Here is a 19328-nt window from a genome sequence, read left to right as displayed (position 1 = left end):
GGATTTAGCAATTAAAGATTCATCTGAGGTGAAGTTTAAATGCAGGTATAATGAGAGTGAACCAAATGTGTCAGAAAATCGGACCACCTAAAACATAATTAGGGTAAGCAGCGATGGAAGTCTGGTCGGCAGAAGAGGTCACTTCGGAAGCACAGCAGTTAGAAGATGAACAAGAAAAGGGGATGTGAGGAGGAAAGATGATGCGCTCTGCACGGGGGGGGGGGGGGGGGGGTGCAAGCAATGTTGGGGAGAGGGACTGGGGGAGAAGAGGGGCACGGAAGGTGCAAACCGGAAATGATCTTCTCCAAAATTTGACTAACGGTCTTGCCAAAGGGGTTCTGTACACCTGAAAATCTTTAGATAATGCCAGAGACTAGCCACGATAATCAGCGGATATGGGGAATCGATGGTTTAGCCAACCACAAGAGTAAAAGCCATACAGTAATATGAACTAGACAGAGAACAAGAGGGAAATTTTTCATATTGGCAAAAAAAAAAAAAAAATCATGCTCCTACCTCGGAACATTTTCCTTTGTAGCTATTCAACCTTCGTTCCATTTTTCGCAAGCACTGAATCAACTGTTCTTTGTTGAGACTGTCTAAGTTAGGGAGTGAGTCTTCTGGTTCACTCTCCATATCAGAGGATGGATCAAAGGTGGCCGCAGAAAAGTCCAGGTCAAATCGATTCAGGGACTCTCTGGAAGACGTTCGTACCAAAGACTCTTTAGAAGAAGATCTGAACAGAGACTCCTTTAGTGGACTTCGAAACAAAGACTCCACTGAAGGTACCCGGAGCTGGAGCTTCTGTGCAAAAGACTGCGTGTCACCTGACTGCAACCAAAACCCGACAAAATATGTGGTTAAAATGCACATTTAGACTTCTAGTATTCCCTATCACCACCAACACCAGTAACCTATTAAAAGCTCTAACAAATGCAATTTACATTCCTGACATTTTGCATAACACACTGTTTTCTGGAAAACAAGAGACACCTGGTTATTTCTGGAAAAGCACTGGACCTGGAGTCAGAGGGCTGGGATACAGGTCCCAGGTCCGTCACCAAGCAGTGGAACGACCTTCACTTAGTCACTTCCCTTCAGTTTGCACATCTGTAAAAAAGGAGGATGCCATGCTTTCCCAGCCGACCTCACCGGTGTGCCGTGATCCACACCAACTCAACTAGAAGATCCACTCAACTAGAAGATCCTCGGAAGCAGTGATGTCTATATCACCAGTATACACACCCAGTGCCTAAAAGGGGGGCATATATGTTGTGAAGTGTGTGGCTAGAATCAAGTGGGCTTTACCTTGAGTCTCCATGAGGTGTTGATTCCTGATTGCCCTCTTTAACACAAGAGGGGACTGGGGGAAGGGGGAGGGGAATGCTTAGTGAGCCCACTCTGTTCACTAAGAGAATGCCAGGCAGGGTTGACTAGTGACATCCAGCTCGGTGTAATTACCGTTCTGTCTACTGAGAATAAAAATGAGCATTAAAAAGTAAAGGAGGACGACTCAAAAATCTGAGCTAGAATCCCTCCGCACAAATCAGTAAGTCTGATGTTAGAAACAGTAATAAGCGGGGCGCCTGGGTGGCGCAGTCGGTTAAGCGTCCGACTTCAGCCAGGTCACGATGTCGCGGTCCGGGAGTTCGAGCCCCGCGTCAGGCTCTGGGCTGATGGCTCAGAGCCTGGAGCCTGCTTCCGATTCTGTGTCTCCCTCTCTCTCTGCCCCTCCCCCGTTCATGCTCTGTCTCTCTCTGTCCCAAAAATAAATAAACGTTGGAAAAAAAAAGAAACAGTAATAAGCAAGAGCTGTTCTCTTAATTTGAATGATGTGTTAATTTGAATAGAAACAACGAAAAATAACATAACATAATTCAACAAAATGCTCCAAACTGCATTGTTTTGTTCAGGGGACAGCAGTATTTAACAGGTGTTTCCTAGGAACTCATTCTCATTAGTGTGCCACAGGGTCACCTGCTAGATCTCAGCAATGCCAGGAATGAATGCCCACGAAAGACAGAGGCCATGTGTGGGCAAAAATTACAGGAAAATAAAAATATTCTCTTTAGTATACAATTTAAAAAAGCAAACCAGGAAAACTTTACTCATGGATGCTAGAGACTTAGTATCAGTATTAGGCAAGGCGGGAGTGAGGGGAGATAACATGCCCCTCCCCCTTCACATGCACAGAGATTTCTCACAGGTGATTTATAATAGTAAAAACCGGAAACCCAAATGTACACCCACTAGAGGATACGTCATGTACATTACAGTATATGAAAAGAGGTTCAAGACATACTATTAAATGGAAAAAGACTAAGTTAGAAAATAATATGCACACTGTGAACTCACTTTGATTTAAAGCAATTACAGGTACTTCTCCATATGCAGTATATGTATTTACACAAACACCCTTCTATCATAATGTGCAAGTTTACCTTTATGGGGGGTGGAGGGATGGAGAAAGTCTTAAGGGAGAGGAGGGACCCTCATGCTCAAAACCTTTTAAGAACTGCTTTACTGATACTCCACGACCAGCCACTTCTGACCTATGCAAAAAGTGCTTTTCACTTCACACAGACGGTGAGTTGCCCTAGGACAAACAAGTGAAGCAAGTTCGAATTACACTAGAAACAGTTGTTGTCCTAGGGTCAGCCAGCAGCTAAAGAACAATGTCAAAGACACGTCTTCGCAGAAGCTGATAAACCTGGTAACAGCCACCCCAGTACATTTGCAAGTGACACGTTTGAGTGTAGTGATTCGGCCTGTGGACTATCGAATTAGGGTGCCTAAGTTCAAATCCTGGTTCCGCCAGTATGTTCGACATGACCTTGACCAAATTACTTAACTTCACTAGTCTTCTTTCTTCCTCTTTAAAATGGGGATGATAAAAATAATTCTATGACGATGATGATAATACTACCCACCTCGGATGGATGCCACAAGCACTGAGTTAATACAGGCAAAGCACTGAGTTAATACATTGTTACAAAGTAGCAAATACTCAATATACATTAATAATCACTACTATCATTAGAGAAAGGAGACTAAAATAAAAGACAAACTTACAAATGAGAATGTCATACACAAGCTTCTGTGGCAGACCCTTTCATATGATGCAGTAGCTAAGAGCATAGGCTATGAAACCAGACCTCTTGGGCCCAAGTCTTAGCTCTGCCATTACTGGCACTATGACCTTGGGCAAGTTACCTGACCTTTGGTGCTTCTGCTTCCTCATATGTAAAATGCACTCATCGCACAGGGTAGTTGTGAAGGGCAATAAGTCAATGCACAGTACTTCAAGGTAAGACTGGCTTAAGGTAAACAATAAATACTGGCTACCACCTGATATCTAATTCTCCTGTTTTTCTTTTTACCAGGATCCGGTTTTGTTCAAAGTAATACTCACCTTCCCAAACACAAATTAAAGCCACATGAGACACCACCACCCAGCCACCAGAATGGCTAAAATTAAAACCATGGAAAATACCAAGTATTGGTAAGGATATGGAGCAGTCCACTTTGGAAAACTACTTGTCGGTATTTACTAAAACCAAACACAAGTACATAACCTGAATCAGCAATTTCATTACTAAGTATGGACTCAGTGGAAATGTGTATGTATGTTCAGCAAAAGATAAACTAGGAAGTTTACAGCAATCTTATTCAAAATAGCCCCAGGGGCACCTGGGTGACTCAGTCGGTTAAGCATCCGACTTCGGCTCAGGTCATGATCTCAGGGTTTGTGGATTCGAGCCCCGCATCGGGCTCTGTGCTGACAGCTCAGAGCCTGGAGCCTGCTTCGGATTCTGTGTCTCCTTCTATCTCTGCCCCTCCCCAACTTGTGCTCTGTCTCTGTCTCTCAGAAATAAATAAATGTAAAAAAAAAAAAAAAAAAATAGTCCCAAACCTGAAGCTACTGTTGATGCCTATCAATAACCGAATGGATAAATTGCAGTCTGTTCACCAACGGAATACTAGACAGCAGTGAGAATGACTTACGGCCACAACAATATAGACGAATCTCATAAAGCATTGAGCAAAAGAAGACAGACGAAAGGATACTCATTTTTATTCCATTTACATAAAGTTCAAAAACAGAAAATTAACCTAGACGTCAGGATAGTCGTTATCCTTGGGAGTCAGAGCAGGGAATGGAAGCGACACTGGTAATTTCTGTGTCTTGATTTGGAGCATTGGCTACAAAGGTGTACTTGATGTGTAAGCATTCAGAAAGCTGTATAAGGTGTATGTCATACTTTTCTGTATACATTATATTGTGATATATTTCAATTAAACGGGTTTTTCTAATTAGCTTTTCCCAGACCCTGTTTCATCTAGGAGGGGGCCAGGAGACTAAGTTCAGCCAATAAGGCACGATGCATGGAAATCTATACAATGGAACCTTCTAGGAGACAGATTATTTTCTTCATAAAAAGGAATATGCTTTTTCTCTTTGCCTTGAGTCTTTCCTTCTGTCTAGAATGAAGACGCAACTCTTGGAGGGCAACTTGTAGTTCTGAGGGTGAAAGGCAGTGGTAAAGGATGTGGGGGGACAAGAAGCTAACTGGAGAAGGGCCCTTAAAGACTGTTTATCCTCAAGCTTTCCAATATGTGAAAAAAATACACTCCCACTGGTGCCAAATGTTGTCAGGTTTCTGATATCAAAGACATTCACGGATTTGGAATTCATTTTTGAAAAAACTGATGGGGGGGTAGGGAAGGAGAAATGTATACACCAAAATAAGTGAACATATCAAGAGTTACTTTTAATTCCTTTCTGTCTCCCCCATTTGACCCCGTTGTCAATCCCTCCTTTTTATTCCCCCAACACTATTCTTATTCAGAACCTTATCCTCTATAAGCTGGATACCAGCAAGCAGTCTTCCGTTCCCCTGCCTCTAATCTCTTACCCTAATCTGCCCTGTCACACTGTCACCAGAATTGTCTTCCTAAAACATCATTTAGATCATTTCGTTCCAATTCTTAAACTGGATTCCCATTTAATATAAGGTTCAAGATCCTGAGCTTATATTCAAGGTTCCCATCTCCCAAGACCCATTTCTCTATAAACTCACCCCTCCATGTACCAAAAACCTGAGTCACAACAGGCAACTTCCCGCCCCCTTAACAAATGCATCAGTGTGTGCCTCTGTACCACTGCCCATAATTTCCCTGCATATGAAGATCCAGACATCCTTCAAAACTCAGCTCAAATGTCCGCTTTTCCAGGAAACCTCAGATCTCACGCATCAGAAACAACCTTTCTTTATGGCCTAAGCTTTTACCAGAACCATTCCTGGAGCACTGACTGCATTCTGACTCACCATTAGTTACTTACGTACTGGTGTAACAACCAGCTGAGTTGTTTATGCCCCAAAATAACTACGGTCACTTACAGCACTAAGTAACTAAGTCACTTCTAAGTGACTAAGAACACAGACTCTGAACCGAATTCCCTGATTTGAATCCCAGTTTCACCACTTACTAGTTTTAAGACCTCTATGTTTTAATTTTCTCATGTGTAAAATGGAAATAACAACAGTCCTGCCCAGTAGGATTGTTATGAGAATTAAATAAATGAAAACATTTCAAATAGTGTGCTATATGCAGTAAGCACTAAGTTTTCCTGCCATTATATCTGCTACACACATACCCTCACCTCTAAATATGCTCATTTTTTAAAAAATCTTTTTTCTACATTTATTTATTTTTGAGAGACAGAGAGAGACAGCATGAGCAGGGGAGGGGCGGAGAGAGACGGAGACACAGAATCAGAAGAAGGCTCCAGGCTCCGAGCTGTCAGCACAGAGCCCGACGTGGGGCTCAAACCCACGAACCGTGAGATCGTGACCTGAGCCAAAGTCAGACGCTTAACCGACTGAGCCACCCAGGCGCCCCTAAATATGCTCATTTAGAAAAGAATCCATATTCTCTATCTCTGTCTCCTTGCCACAATGCTTTCCATAAAGTAGGTACTTAGTACACATTTGTTCAGTTAGGCCTTAATCTGGCAATATGATAATGATGATCCAATAAGAGATATTTAAACATTCCATGCTTGGTCAAAAGGATATATAACAAATACATCATTTTATATATACAGTATATGTTATTCTAGAAATCATCAAAACATATTAGTACACAATCAATAACAGTCAAAAAGAAAAAGAAAGAAAAACATACATCCACAAAAAGATTTCTACAATAATGCTCGTAGTAGTTCTATTCATAATAGCTGAAAACTGGAAATGGCCCAGGTGTCCATTAACAGGTAATAAATTGTTCAAAGGGATTCTACACAGCAATAAAAAGGGACAAACTACTGATAACCACAACAACATGGATGAAATTCCAAAAACACTGCGGTGAGTGAAAGAAGCATTCTACAAAAGAGTACGTACTACATACATGAGGCTACTATATAAAGTCCTAAAACAAGCAAAACTAGTCCCCCGCGGTTTGGTGGGAAAAAATTTTAAGAGATTGCCTTTAGGAGGAAGAAGAACCATAAAGGAACTTTCTGGGGTCTTGATAATGTTCTGTAATCTCTGTATGGGATTAACATATGGCTTCAGCATACACATTTGTTAAAACTCGGGTCGATGCACACTTGAGGTCTGTACATTTCACTTTATGTAAAATTTACCTCAAAAAAGAAAACACAACTCCTAGAAGAAAAAGGCAGTAAGCTCTTTGATATCAGTCTTAGCAGTATTTTTTTTGGACCAGTCTCATTAGGCAAGGATAACAAAAGCTAAAATAAACAAATGGGATTACATCGAACTAAAAGGCTTTTTGCACAGTGAAGGAAACCATCAACAAAATGAAAAGGCAACCTACTGAATGGGAAAAGGTATCTGCAAATCATACATTTGAAAAGGCACTAACATCCAAAATATATAAAGACCTTACACAATATAAAAAAAATTTTTTTTAACGGGCATAGGACTTGAACAGACATTTTTCCAAAGGAGACAAGCAGATGGCCAACGGGCCTGGGAAAAGAACATCACTAACCATCAAGGAATTGCAAACCAAAACCACAATGAGATAGCACCTCACAGTGGTCAGATCGCTATTATCAAAAAGACAACAGCAAGTGTTGGTGAGGATGTAGGGAAAGGGAACCCTTGTACACTGCTGGTGGGAATGTAAACTGGTGGAGCCACGATGGAAAACAGTATGGAGGTCATCAAAAAATTAAAAATAGAACTACCATACGATCCAGCAATTCCCCTTCTGGGGACTGATGTGCAAAAAAGAATGGAAACACAAACTCCAGGAGAAGTATGCATCCTCACGTTCACTGCATTATCTACACAAGCCAAGATATGGAAGCAACCCAAGTGTCCTTCAACAGCTGAATGGATAAAGAAAATGTGATATATAGACAGAACAGACACAGACACAGAGATAGAGATTATAAGAATGTTATAGGAACATATATATAAAAATATTACTTGGGGCACCTGGGTGGCTCAGTCAGCGAAGCGTCAGACTCTTGATTTCCGCTCAGGTCATGATCTCAAGATTCGTGAGATAGAGCCAAACATTGGGCTCTGCACCATCAGCACAGACCCTGCTTGGGATTCTCTCTCTTCCTCTCTCTCTCTCTGTCCCTCCCCACTGGCGTGCACAAGCATGTGTGCTCACTCTCTCTCTCTCAAAATAGATACATTTTTTTAAAAAAGAATATCACTTAGCCATGTAAAAAGAGTGAAATCTTGCCATTTGTGACATGGATGGACCTAGAGGGTACTATTCTAAGTGAGATAAGTCAAAGAAAGTCAAATGCCATATGATTTCACTGATATATAAAATTTAAAAAAATAAAACAAACAAAACAATAGTTTCATAGATACAGGAAACAAACTATTGGTTACATGAAGAGGGAGGGGTTTGGGGAAGAAGGAAAAATAGGTGAAGAGAATTAATAAGTACAAACTTCCAGTTGTAAAAGAAAGAAGTCAGAGGGATGTAATGTACAGCATAGGGAACCCAGTCATTAATACTGTAATAATTCTGCATGGCGACAGATTCTGGTAACTAGACTAATCATGGGGATCATTTCCTAATGTACAAAAATATCAAATCACTATGATGTATACCTGAAACTAAGGAGGTATGTCAATTATACTTCAATCTAAAAAAAAAAAAAAAAAATCTAGGGAGATAACTACCTTTTAACCAGACAAATTAACTAAAAAATTAGTAAATTTTCATCATGATTCATTACTACAGAACCTCTAGGCTGTGTGTCCTTAGTAGCTATATATGTAATTATACCACTAATTAAACCTCTGAAAGTAGTCAGTTTCATAGTAAGGTCCTTTAAAATTTGATTTAACTTGTATTTTTAAGAATTAATTCTTACATGTGGTATTTCCATTCCTCTCTCCTCAAAGTAATTAAAGTATTAATACTTAAAAAAAAATACAAGTAATGAACTCTGGTTAATGATATACATGCTAAAACATTAAAGGGAAGGATATCATGACCCACAACTTACTCTGAAATGCCATTAAGAAAGTAAAATTGGAGGCACGCCTGAGTGGCTCAGTCGGTTGAGCGTCCCACTTTGGCTCAGGTCACGATCTCATGGCTCACGAGTTCGAGCCCCGCGTCGGGCTCTGTGCTGACAGCTCAGAGCCTGGAGCCTGCTTCAGATTCTGTGTCTCCCTCTCCCTCTGCCCCTCCCCTGCCTGCGCTTCTCTCTCTCCCTCTCTCCCTCTCTCTCTCTCTCTCTCTCTCTCAAAAAATAAATAAACGTTTAAAAAATTAAAAAATAAATAAGTAATTTTTAAAAGTAAAAATGGATTGAGGGGCAGACAGAAGAATGTATACACAGACAGACTGGTGATAAAGCAAACACAGTAAAGTACCAATGACAGAATCTAGGTGGTAGGTATACAGATGCTCACTTGAAAGTTCTATTTCTCTGTATGTTTGAAGTTTTTCACAATATACTGTGTGGAAAAGAAAAAAGGAGCAAATGCTTATTAAATCATTATACTGGGTGCCAAAACCAACTGAAATACGTAGGATGTTCAACGCAGTAACAAGGGCGGGGGGGGTCACCGGTAGCTGTATGAACTCTCGGGCTTGCTTTGTGCCGTCTCTTCTCCCTTGGCGTCAACTCTCTGATCTCCTGCTGCTGTCAAGATGCCCAATCACAGGAAGCATTCCACCCCCTTGGAGGATATGCATCATTCCCAATTTGCTAACAACAGCCAACAACCGACTAATCAGAAACGTGTTTAAAAATAAAGACTTCTGAGCAAGGGCATCTGCTTGTGATTAAGAATTCAATGAGATCATATATATAAAATGTTTAACGACGTCTGACACATAGTAAACACTCAATAACTACTACTTTATTATTTTTGAGAAAAATATTTGTATTTTTTTAAGAAAGTTCCAAGCCTTTGGTGGGCTTACTTCCTGAATATCACCCATGTTCATTCTTCACCTTCATTAAAACTTAAATTTCTCCTGAATGTGTTAGAAAGCGGGTTCTCATTCATTCTAGTTTTTGCATTTATAACAGTATTTAGCCTTTCTGAACTATTCTGTAAGAGAGGAAAATACACGTTCTAAATAATAGTTTTAAGTAATATTCACTAAAGACCACTAGATCTGTCCAGAACCATTTAGATCAGTGCCTCCAAATGTTTTACCCCTACTTCATGGCATTTCTAGATAATGATGTATTTGTAGAGGATTGGAATAGTTTAACTAGGGAGGCTGAGCAAAGCCAGAGCCAGAAGCCCAGGGACTTGGACTATGCCCAGAACCTGACCAGCTCCCCCCAAAAGGAACAAAGTTCTCAGCTCATAGAATCTGTTCACGGAGTTTGCGAAGCTATAATCTGTATCCGCGCTAGACAATACTTTAGAATGTTTAGTCTACACAATTTAGTCCATAAATCATCTAGCTCCTAAATTGTCTACATATATGCTCCAGGTTCACAGATTAGAAATGTTTCTGCCCTACATTAGAGACTGCTAAGAATAGCCAGGTTAATGCTAACATCATCACTAGAGCCAAAGTAAACGAATGTCATGTCAGACATTGCTGTCATAATGACGTTTTTAATGAATTTTTTTTCTTTCGTTTTCAGAAAGAATCAAAAGAATGTCACTTGTGCTGCACCCCCCAAGTAACTTTTTTAAATCAAAGATAACACAAGTGCTCTAGTAGTAAAACACTCTGCATCAGAGCAAACTTTAAAAGAAATCCCATTTCGTCCATATCCCCCCCTTCCAAATTATGTAATTCAATATGTCTTTCAATATAAACTATCCATAATATTTTACAAGCATAAAGTCATATTCCTTTTTTTCAAAAAGTTTTCTCTTTACTGCCACTAATTTTTTAAATGAGTAACAACGTCGTATTACATGACTGGTGTATATACATGCATGATTTTTATTTAAAACTGTTTCCAAGAAAGCATCAACACACCTGGATTTACCATACATATACATATTATATCAAATGTTTGGACATCACCCTTTCAATAGGAAGTCAAATGCTAATAATATAGATTGACCAACACTCTGAAATGACTTGCTATTTTTTAAAAATAACAGTAGTAACAGACCTGAGGAGTGGTTGGTTCACTTCCATTAACACTGTCAGGAGATTTCGTGGCTTGGATAGATGCATTCTAAGAAAAACAAAGAAGTATCATAAAGAAAAGGAACTGTTAAGAACTGTTAAGAACAAACGCCAAGCACCAAGACCCATTAGATACATTTATCAAACACAATTAGTTCATTTATTAGAATGTTTTCATGCAAGGCAAAACTAGTACGGTGAGTATTTAGAAAATTTATTTTGCTATAATATATGTAACAAATAGCAAAGATTAGTATGTTGAAAATTTCATTTTAAGCTAATCACATACCTCTCCCCATTATAAGGTCCCTAGCTTTTTCCCCCATGACAAAATTAACATCAGGGATTCAATTAGCAAAACTCATTCAAATAGACAACTATCCAGAAAAAGCAATGTCAAGTGTTCCCTACGATAAAATAATACTCAAAGTTATTTGGGCTAAGGCCTGAAAAACATCTTTGCTACAAGAGATGGAAATGCCTCATTCATCTGAAGCCAGCAGTCTAAATGAAATTGTTACGGCAATTTTCAGAAAAACCTGTCATTAAAAATATCTTCTTCCACATATGAAAGCTTTTTGTTTTGTTCTGTTGCTATGACAAATGCTCCAAATTAAGCGACATTCTCCTGATTACATCAGCCTGGCATAGGTTCCATGATAACGAAGGAGATTCTCTGAGATTCAAAATTCTATACTGCATTTGTAATACACTGACCAAAATTAGAGCCTTAAAAGCAGCTCATGATAAAATAACTTCTAAGTTTTAAACAAAGCGTTAGAGCAAACCCTAGCCACTGTGTTTCAGTAACTTGGTAGATTTTTAAATAAGACATTTCCTGTACATTTCTACAACTGACCAAGGAAAGGTCAAATAATGAATATTCTTTTTTTTAATGTTTGTTTATTTTTGAGGGTGGGTGCAGAGAGAGAGGAAGAGAGAGAATCCCCCCGATGCAGGGCTCGATCCCTTGAGCCATGAGATCATGACCTGAGCCGAGATCAAGAGTCAGACGCCCAACCAACAGAGCCACCCAGGGACCCCTGAGTATTCTTGAATATCAGTGGAGATGGCACTCAGCTTTGCAGGTGTTCTCAATTTTCTGAACTGTACTCCCATTAGGTATTTGGTACTAAGACACTACTAATTTTTAGGTGTGATAAATGTACCGCGTTATATATTTTTAGTCATTATCTTTCAGAAACATACACCAAAACATTTAGATGGAATAAGGTTTCTGAAATTTGCTTCAAATAACCCAGCAGGGATGGGGACAGGGGAAGGGAGGTGTGCATGTGTGGGAGGGTGGTTAGACAAGTGTGGGGGTATGATAATAAAATAAGAGAGCCGTGAGCCATTAACTGATGCTACTGGGTACTGGGCATGCGGGGTGGGATTCTTTTGCCACCGTTACTACTATTCCCACTTTTGTAATACGTTTGGATTTTCCCCAAGAACAACTGATACACCTTCTCCCTCTAATATAAAAAGAGTTATCAAATTTTATCAGTCCAAGACATCTCCCTTAGGGTTATATTAGGGAGAAAAGTTGGGGGAACGTAACTCTTATCTTCCTGTTCTCTACCATTTCAAAGAATTACAAGCTGTATATATGGCTATATTTGTGTAGCGTGACCATTAATGCTTTCTGGCCCTAAAAATATACTACATTACACACTATAAAATAAAAAACATACTTTACAGAGTTCAAGAAGTCTCTCAATCCCTATATTGAAAATTAAGATCGTTAAATTGCAGAGAAAGGAAATGAAATGGTTCCATAAAACACTTAAGTCAGGATGAAGAGTGGCAAGAGAGTCTATATTCTATTTTAAGTAAATCACTTGACACGTGATTGTGGTCCATACAAAAAGCTATTCTATAACTGACCTATCACACTATCGGACAAACATTACCTAACGTTTAAAAACTTTCCCTCTCTGCAAATATATTTCAATACGTGTATTACACCACATATTTAAATAGACACAGCTAAGGAAAGCATTGCCATGTTACCCTGTAAATTTAAATTAGGAATCTGTAGAAGCAAAATTAAAGATTTGTCACTACTTGTAACACCTTCACTTTTGCCCAGCAAACTCTCATTTACTTTTCAACTTTGAAACGCAGCTTCTTTTATGAAGTTTCATATGGCTTGCCTGAGCGCTAACACATTTCCCATCCCTGTTATTTTCTTCTAGGAAAGCTTGATTCCTTTGTATTCTAAGTGTTTGTCTCTAGAGTAAACTATAAACGCTCGGAGGGCAGGAGCCCTGCGTGTCCATCTTGGTGCCCAGGACTAGTGGTAGAGGCTTAGTATATGCTTTTGCCTGACTGGTGGTAGAGGCTTAGTATATACTTGTCAAATCCTTATGCAGTTACTTCCTTCAGTATAAAAAGGCTTCTGAAGTCCTTCTCCCAGAGAGAAGCCAAAAGAACTAGCGCAACGCCTGTCAATACTCAGCTGTCACCAGTACTTTCTCCCGGAGGCAATTCTTAGATAACAGAAAAATTCTTCTAATCTAAAGCGCATTTAATTTAAAAGCACACACAGGTTCCCTGCCAGATTTGTCTTCAATTATGTTTTGTTCTCTCTTTCAACAACTATTTTTTTGACTGCTGAGCACTAAGGATACAGTAATTTTTAGAATTTGGGGTCATTTTCAAAAATCTGAATGAAGGAAAAATCAACAGCTGGTGAACTCATAAGTAGACCCTCACTAAATTTGTGTTCCATTTGTATTTTGTTATAGGTTATGCCGTGATTTCCCTTTGTTGCATGGAGAGAAGTTTTTATCTGGACAAAATTTAAGTAAGATAAATGAAGACTTTTAGTCTACTTAAGGTATTTTTAAATAATTACAACTTTATTTTATAAACATATAAAATACATACATTTCAAAGGCATCAGCATTTTTTACAAGAGAATAGGTACTTAAATTACTTTTATGTATATGGAAGTAGGCCTAGGAGGGGATCTTCTTTTTTTTAAGTCTCTGTTACTATTACATAAAATATAAAGTAATATCATTTTATGTTTTTAAAGTAAATTAGTGGGGTGTCTGTTAAGTGTCTGACTCTTAGATCTCAGCTCAGGTCTTGATCTCAGCATCATGAGTTTGAGCCTCGCGTGGAGTCTACTTAAAGAAAAAAAATTTTTTTAATAAAATAAATTGGTAGGTTAGCTTAGATTCCTGTCTGCCTCTCAAACCAGTTTTGCAAATAGTGAGGTATCACTTGTAGCCAGAACCAAGGCGAGACCCTTTGCCCTGATCCAAGCTAGGGCATCACTAGAACTCTCAGCTGCTTTCTTTTCTAAAACCAAGTTCAGAATGTGATTTAGGATTGCTACTGACCACATGCACACCAAGTCCTTCCTGGCTGCATGGATTAAGTACAGAGATGTTCTCGTTTCATCACCAGCTACTTAATAAATTAAACCAATTCTCCTCGTTTAAAAAAAAACCTCAATCCCTTAGGGCACCTGGGTGGCTCAGTCGGTAAAGCATCCGACTTTGATTTCAGCTCAGGTCATGATCTCATGGTTCGTGAGTTGGAGCCCCGCATCGGGCTCTGTGCTGACCAGTGTGGAGTCTGCTTGGGATTCTCTGTCTCTGTCTCTGTCTCTCTCTCTCTACCGCTCCCCTGTTTGCTGGCTCTCTCTCTCTCTCAAAAATAAACACTTAAAAAAAAAAAAAAAAAAAAAGGAAAACCTCAATCCCAATTCGTGTCCAATGCAACACAAAAAGCTTTCCTTACTGGGAAAGATCTCTAAGTTTTAATTTCCTAACTTAAGAACTTAAGATACGTATGAAAACAGTCCACTTTCTCAAAGTGAAGTTATATGCAGGATTCAAAATTATATGAATTCAGTCAATTGAAACATAATGAGATTAATTACTTCCTTTCAGATGTTTTATAGAAAACTGGTACTCTCCCCAAATAAGATGCAATTATTTGTTACAGTAGAATCCACCCACCTACTCAATGTTGTTCAATTACGGATTTATGAACAATGCATTGTTTTTCTCAGTGAGTCACAGCTCAAAATATTCTTGGCCTCCTGCCAAAAGTAGAACAGAGATTTCTAGCAATACGCACCATTTTTAGTTAATGAGCAAACATTCCCCAGAGAGAAAACTGAGAGTTTAGACCAAGTTCGCCACATTAATGAAAACAGTGTTATTTTGCTGCTGTTAAAAAGCTGCCAGAAAACACACCAGCCGTCAGAATTCAGCAGTTTACTCTGATTTTTTAGAGCAGGGTTAGCAACAGGGCACGGAAGATGCTTGGAGGGACAGTGAGCGACAAGCAGCAGCAGATGTGCTTCTAGAATTACCAAATTCCTTTGCTTCCCCACAGGGGGAATGCAGAAAGCGGTGGAAGGACTCACCACACTGCCAGTCTGTGTTTTAGGCTGCTTGGAGGAATCCAAAGCAAAGATAGTATACTCAGAGAGAAAAGCAGGCTCTGCTATCATCCCGGCTAGCAGCTGTCTCATTCAGTGTAATAAGCAGAGGCACAAAAACAAAACACATCATGAAAAACGAATCATGAGGGCATGTCGCAAAGTGTCCTCGCCACGCCGCACGTGCACCACCACCACGGCTACCATCTCCCCACCCGCAGAAATAGCAAGTTGCCAGAAAGCTCAGCAATGGAGGGGACTTGAGCTCCCTGGAATCTCAACTTGCTTCCTGGCGCACAAATGACACGGGGGACAGCCACCACAGCGCACAGTGTGTCCGCCAACTCGGTGTAAGAGTCCACACCGATAAGAACCACACACGGTAAAGAACACAAAGCCTTCACAGAACAAATGTTGACCGTGGTCACACATTCAACAAGAGAGCACTGAGATTGGGGGCAGGACAAAACACAGAAAATGTTAAATAATCGTTTATTTTGTGCTTAGAAACGAAAATATGTACAGAAGAAACTTTTGAAACTGACATTTATATAATGGGTCTTCAGGACAAATCCTATTATACTAATTCTTTTAGTATACTAAGACCTACTAAGACCTACTAAGACCTACTAAGACCTACTTGAGCTTTAGCCAAAAGGCTGAGAAGCGATCATCATACGAATTCTTTTAATATGTATTCTCTTCTGTCCTTCAGTTTCTGTCACAAGCTGTACACTATACACCAAAATAGTAACAATCATGAATTAGATTAGAAGAAAGTATAATTAAAATGAACTTTTAAATGTAAAACTGGTGAACTCTGAATAATCTCTGTGGATGCCACAGTTTACCAATGGCAATTCCCTCATTTTGCCGGTGTACCATGGTTATACAAGATGTTATCTTTGGGAGAAAACGGGTAAAGGGTACAACAGGGCCTCCCTAAAAAAAAAATTTTGTAACCTCCTGTGAATCTATGTTTATCTCAAAAACTAAATAAATTTTTAAAAACCCAAATCTTTTGCAACATCAACTCAGCAGTTATGTATATTATTATTATATATTATATATAATAAAGGAATTAAGAGAAAATAAATGTCTGCACAGGCTGAAGAACTTAGACTTTTCATCTCAGTACTACAGCGTTATAGACACTGAGTAGAGCCTCCACTAACTCTCTTCATCTGGTCCTAAAAATTGAGTATTAGTGGTGTACTAAAATATACTAGATGCCTGTTTGGCTCTGGGTACTCATCTTATTCAAGTTTCTACTCTTGCTGAAAATCTGAATTCTCCTGGGATGTCAGAAAGGTCACCCTTGGAATGGATGTGATTTTAAGTTAAACGCTACACAAATTCACTCTTCTTAGGCTCCCAAGATTAATGTTTGAAACGAAGTCACTCTGGCCCACACAACAAAATAACTTACAATTTCAGGGGCGCCTGGTGGCTCAGTCGGTTAAGCGTCCGACGTCAGCTCAGGTCATGATCTCTCGGTCTGTGAGTTCAAGCCCCACATCGGGCTCTGTGCTGACAGCTCAGAGTCTGGAGCCTGCTTGGGACCCTACGTCTCCCTCTCTCTCTGCCCCACCCCTGCTCATGCTCTGTCTCTCTTCCTCTTTCAAAATTGAATAAATGTTGAAAAAAAATTTTTTTAATTATTTTTTCACAGTTAAGCAAGCCCTATCAAAATAACAACAGCATTCTTCACAGAACTAGGACAAACAATCCTAAAATATGTATGGAACCAGAAAAGACCCCGAATAGCCAAAGTAATCCTGAAAAAGAAAACCAAAGCTGGAGACATCACAGTCGTGGACTTCCAGACGCATTACAAAGCTGTAATCATCAAGACAGTATGGTACTGGCACAAAAACAGACACTCAGATCAATGGAACAGAATAGAGAACCCGGAAATGGACCCACAAACGTATGGCCAACTAATCTTTGACAAAGCAGGAAAGAATAGCCAATGGAATAAAGACAGTCTCATCAGCAAGTGGTGCTGGGAAAACTGGACAGCGACATGCAGAAGAATGAACCTGGACCACTTTCTTACACCATACGTAAAAATAAACTCAAAATGGATAAAAGACCTAAACGTAAGACAGGAAGCCATCAAAATCCTAGAGGAGAAAGCAAGCAAAAACCTCTTTGACCCTGGCCACAGCAAGTTATTCAACACATCTCTGGAGGCAAGAGAAACAAAAGTAAAACTGAACTACTGGGGCCTCATCAAGATAAAAAGCTTCTGCACAATGAAGGAAACAATCAGCAAAACTAAAAGGCAACTGACAGAATAGGAGAAGATACTTGCAAATGACATATCAGATAAAAGGTTAGTATTCAAAATCTATAAAGAACTTATCAAACTCAACACCCAAAAAACAAATAATCCAGTGAAGAAATGGGCAAAAGACAAGAATAGACACTTCTCCAAAGAAGACATCCAGATGGCAAACAGACACATGAAAAAATGCTCAACATCACTCATCATCAGGGAAATAAAAATTAAAACACAATGAGATACCACCTCATACCAGTCAGAATGGTTAAAGTTAACAACTCAGGCAACGAGACATGTTGGCGAGGATGCAGAGAAAGAGGAACTCTTTTGCACTGCTGGTGGGATTGCAAACTCGTGCAGCCACTCTGGAAAACAGTATGGAGGTTCCTCAAAAAATTAAAAATAGAATTACCCTATGACCCAGCAATTGCACTACTAGGTATCTATCCAAAGGATACAGGTGTGCTGTTTTGAAGGGGCACATGCACCCCCATGTTTACAGCAGCACTTTCAATAATAGCCAAAGTATGGAAAGAGCCCAAATGGCCATCGATGGATGAATGGTATATACATACAATGGAGTATTACTCGGCAATCAAAAAGAATGAAATCTTGCCATTTGCAACTAGGTGGATGGAACTGGAGGGTATTATGCTAAGCGAAATTAGTCAGAGAAAGACAAATATCACATGACTTCACTCATATGAGAAATTTAAGAGACAAAACAGATGAACATAAGGGAAGGGAAGCAAAAATCATATAAAAACAGGGAGGGGGACAAAACAGAAGAGACTCTTAAATACGGAGAACAAACAGAGGATTGCTGGAGGGGTGCTGGGAAGGGAATGGGCTACATGGGGAAGGGGCACTAAGGAATCTACTCCTGAAATCACTGTTGCACCATATGCTAACTTGGATGTAAATGAAACATTTAATTGATTAATTTAAAAAATAATTAATACATTTTTACAGTTAAGAGTGTATTTGAAATTCTAAGAGAAAAACACAAAAGCTGATGCTCAGTATGGAAGATCTTGTTGAGCAAACGTCTCAAAGGAAGGTCCTGTCAAGCAACAATCTATACCCCTGCCTGTTGCCCAAGTAGAAGCCAGGTGTGGCGCACATCCGACCCTGAATTTCAGCTCAGGTCATGATCCCAGGGCTGTAGGATCAAGACCCACATCAGGCTCTACGCTGAGCATGGAGCCTGCCTGAGATTCTTTCTCTCGCTCTCCCTCTCTCTCCCTCCCCCCTTCTCTCCTGCTCCTATACACTCTAAAAATAAAATAAGTCTTAAAGAAAACAAACGTTCCCATTGACACGACCTCAAAACCCAAAGGGCTTTTCCCCCCACTTGCTGTCCTTGTCATTTCCTTCTTGTGCCTATGAAAATCTTCTACACATCAGTTCTCAAATATTCTCAATCAAATTCTGTCTCAATTCCGTGTCTCTCAAACTCTGTTCAAATTCTAATCCAAATCTGTTAAGAACTTAACTCACTTCTTGTGCAGTCCTTAGGTGAAGCCATCAGCTGCACTAACACTGATTGAAGTTGTGTCTAAACATTCACGAAGATACAGAAAACTCCAATTAGATATCTGTTGAAGGTGTTTATCTATCTTCCGTATCTTTTACGCTCATATACATATTTCTTTATCTCTGTGCGTTTTTGATAGAATTACTCAGTATTCTTTTGGAATACCCTAATTTCCCCATGAACTGGGACTTGTGTTTTATTCTGACTTATGTTTTTATATCAATTTTTTTTTTCACTTCAAGGATTCCTAATCGGTTCTTTTTCAGACCTACTTAATCTACTTTTGTTTTTTCCCTGCAATTTTATCTTCTTTTTCAGAAAAGTATTACTTCAGGTATCTTATTAAAGATACTTCTTTTAAAGTCTTTTTTAATTTCATCTAGGATAAATTCATATTCCAATTCCTGTTTTGTTTGCCTGCCTTTGTAGCATTTGTTTCAGAATTTTCATTTACAGGTTCATTTTGAGGA

The 19328-nt window shown here is 39.4% G+C and overlaps 1 protein-coding gene across 13 annotated transcripts in view; it reads right to left on the bottom strand.

Moving 5' to 3' along the window:
- Positions 1 to 19328, bottom strand: part of GOLGA4 (golgin A4) — a 125815-nt gene that overhangs the window by 84068 nt on the left and 22419 nt on the right. For 6 of the 13 annotated variants that reach the window (XM_086720424.1, XM_086720425.1, XM_086720428.1 and 3 more), the window contains 3 exons: positions 15020 to 15118; positions 10610 to 10675; positions 517 to 831 (listed from right to left, as the gene is read on the bottom strand). In XM_086720424.1, coding sequence (XP_086576550.1) covers positions 517 to 831; positions 10610 to 10675; positions 15020 to 15118 — 480 coding nt within the window. The remainder of the gene's footprint in view (positions 1 to 516; positions 832 to 10609; positions 10676 to 15019; positions 15119 to 19328) is intronic. The other 7 variants (XM_086720429.1, XM_086720430.1, XM_086720431.1 and 4 more) reach the window with 2 other exon arrangements.

The sequence above is a fragment of the Puma concolor genome, chromosome C2 (assembly GCF_028749965.1).
Source record: "Puma concolor isolate L17-30 chromosome C2, mPumCon1.1.hap2, whole genome shotgun sequence".
Lineage (NCBI taxonomy): Eukaryota > Metazoa > Chordata > Mammalia > Carnivora > Felidae > Puma > Puma concolor.
The sequence above is the reverse complement of the archived record's forward strand: the minus strand, read 5'-3'. Positions and strand labels throughout refer to the sequence as shown.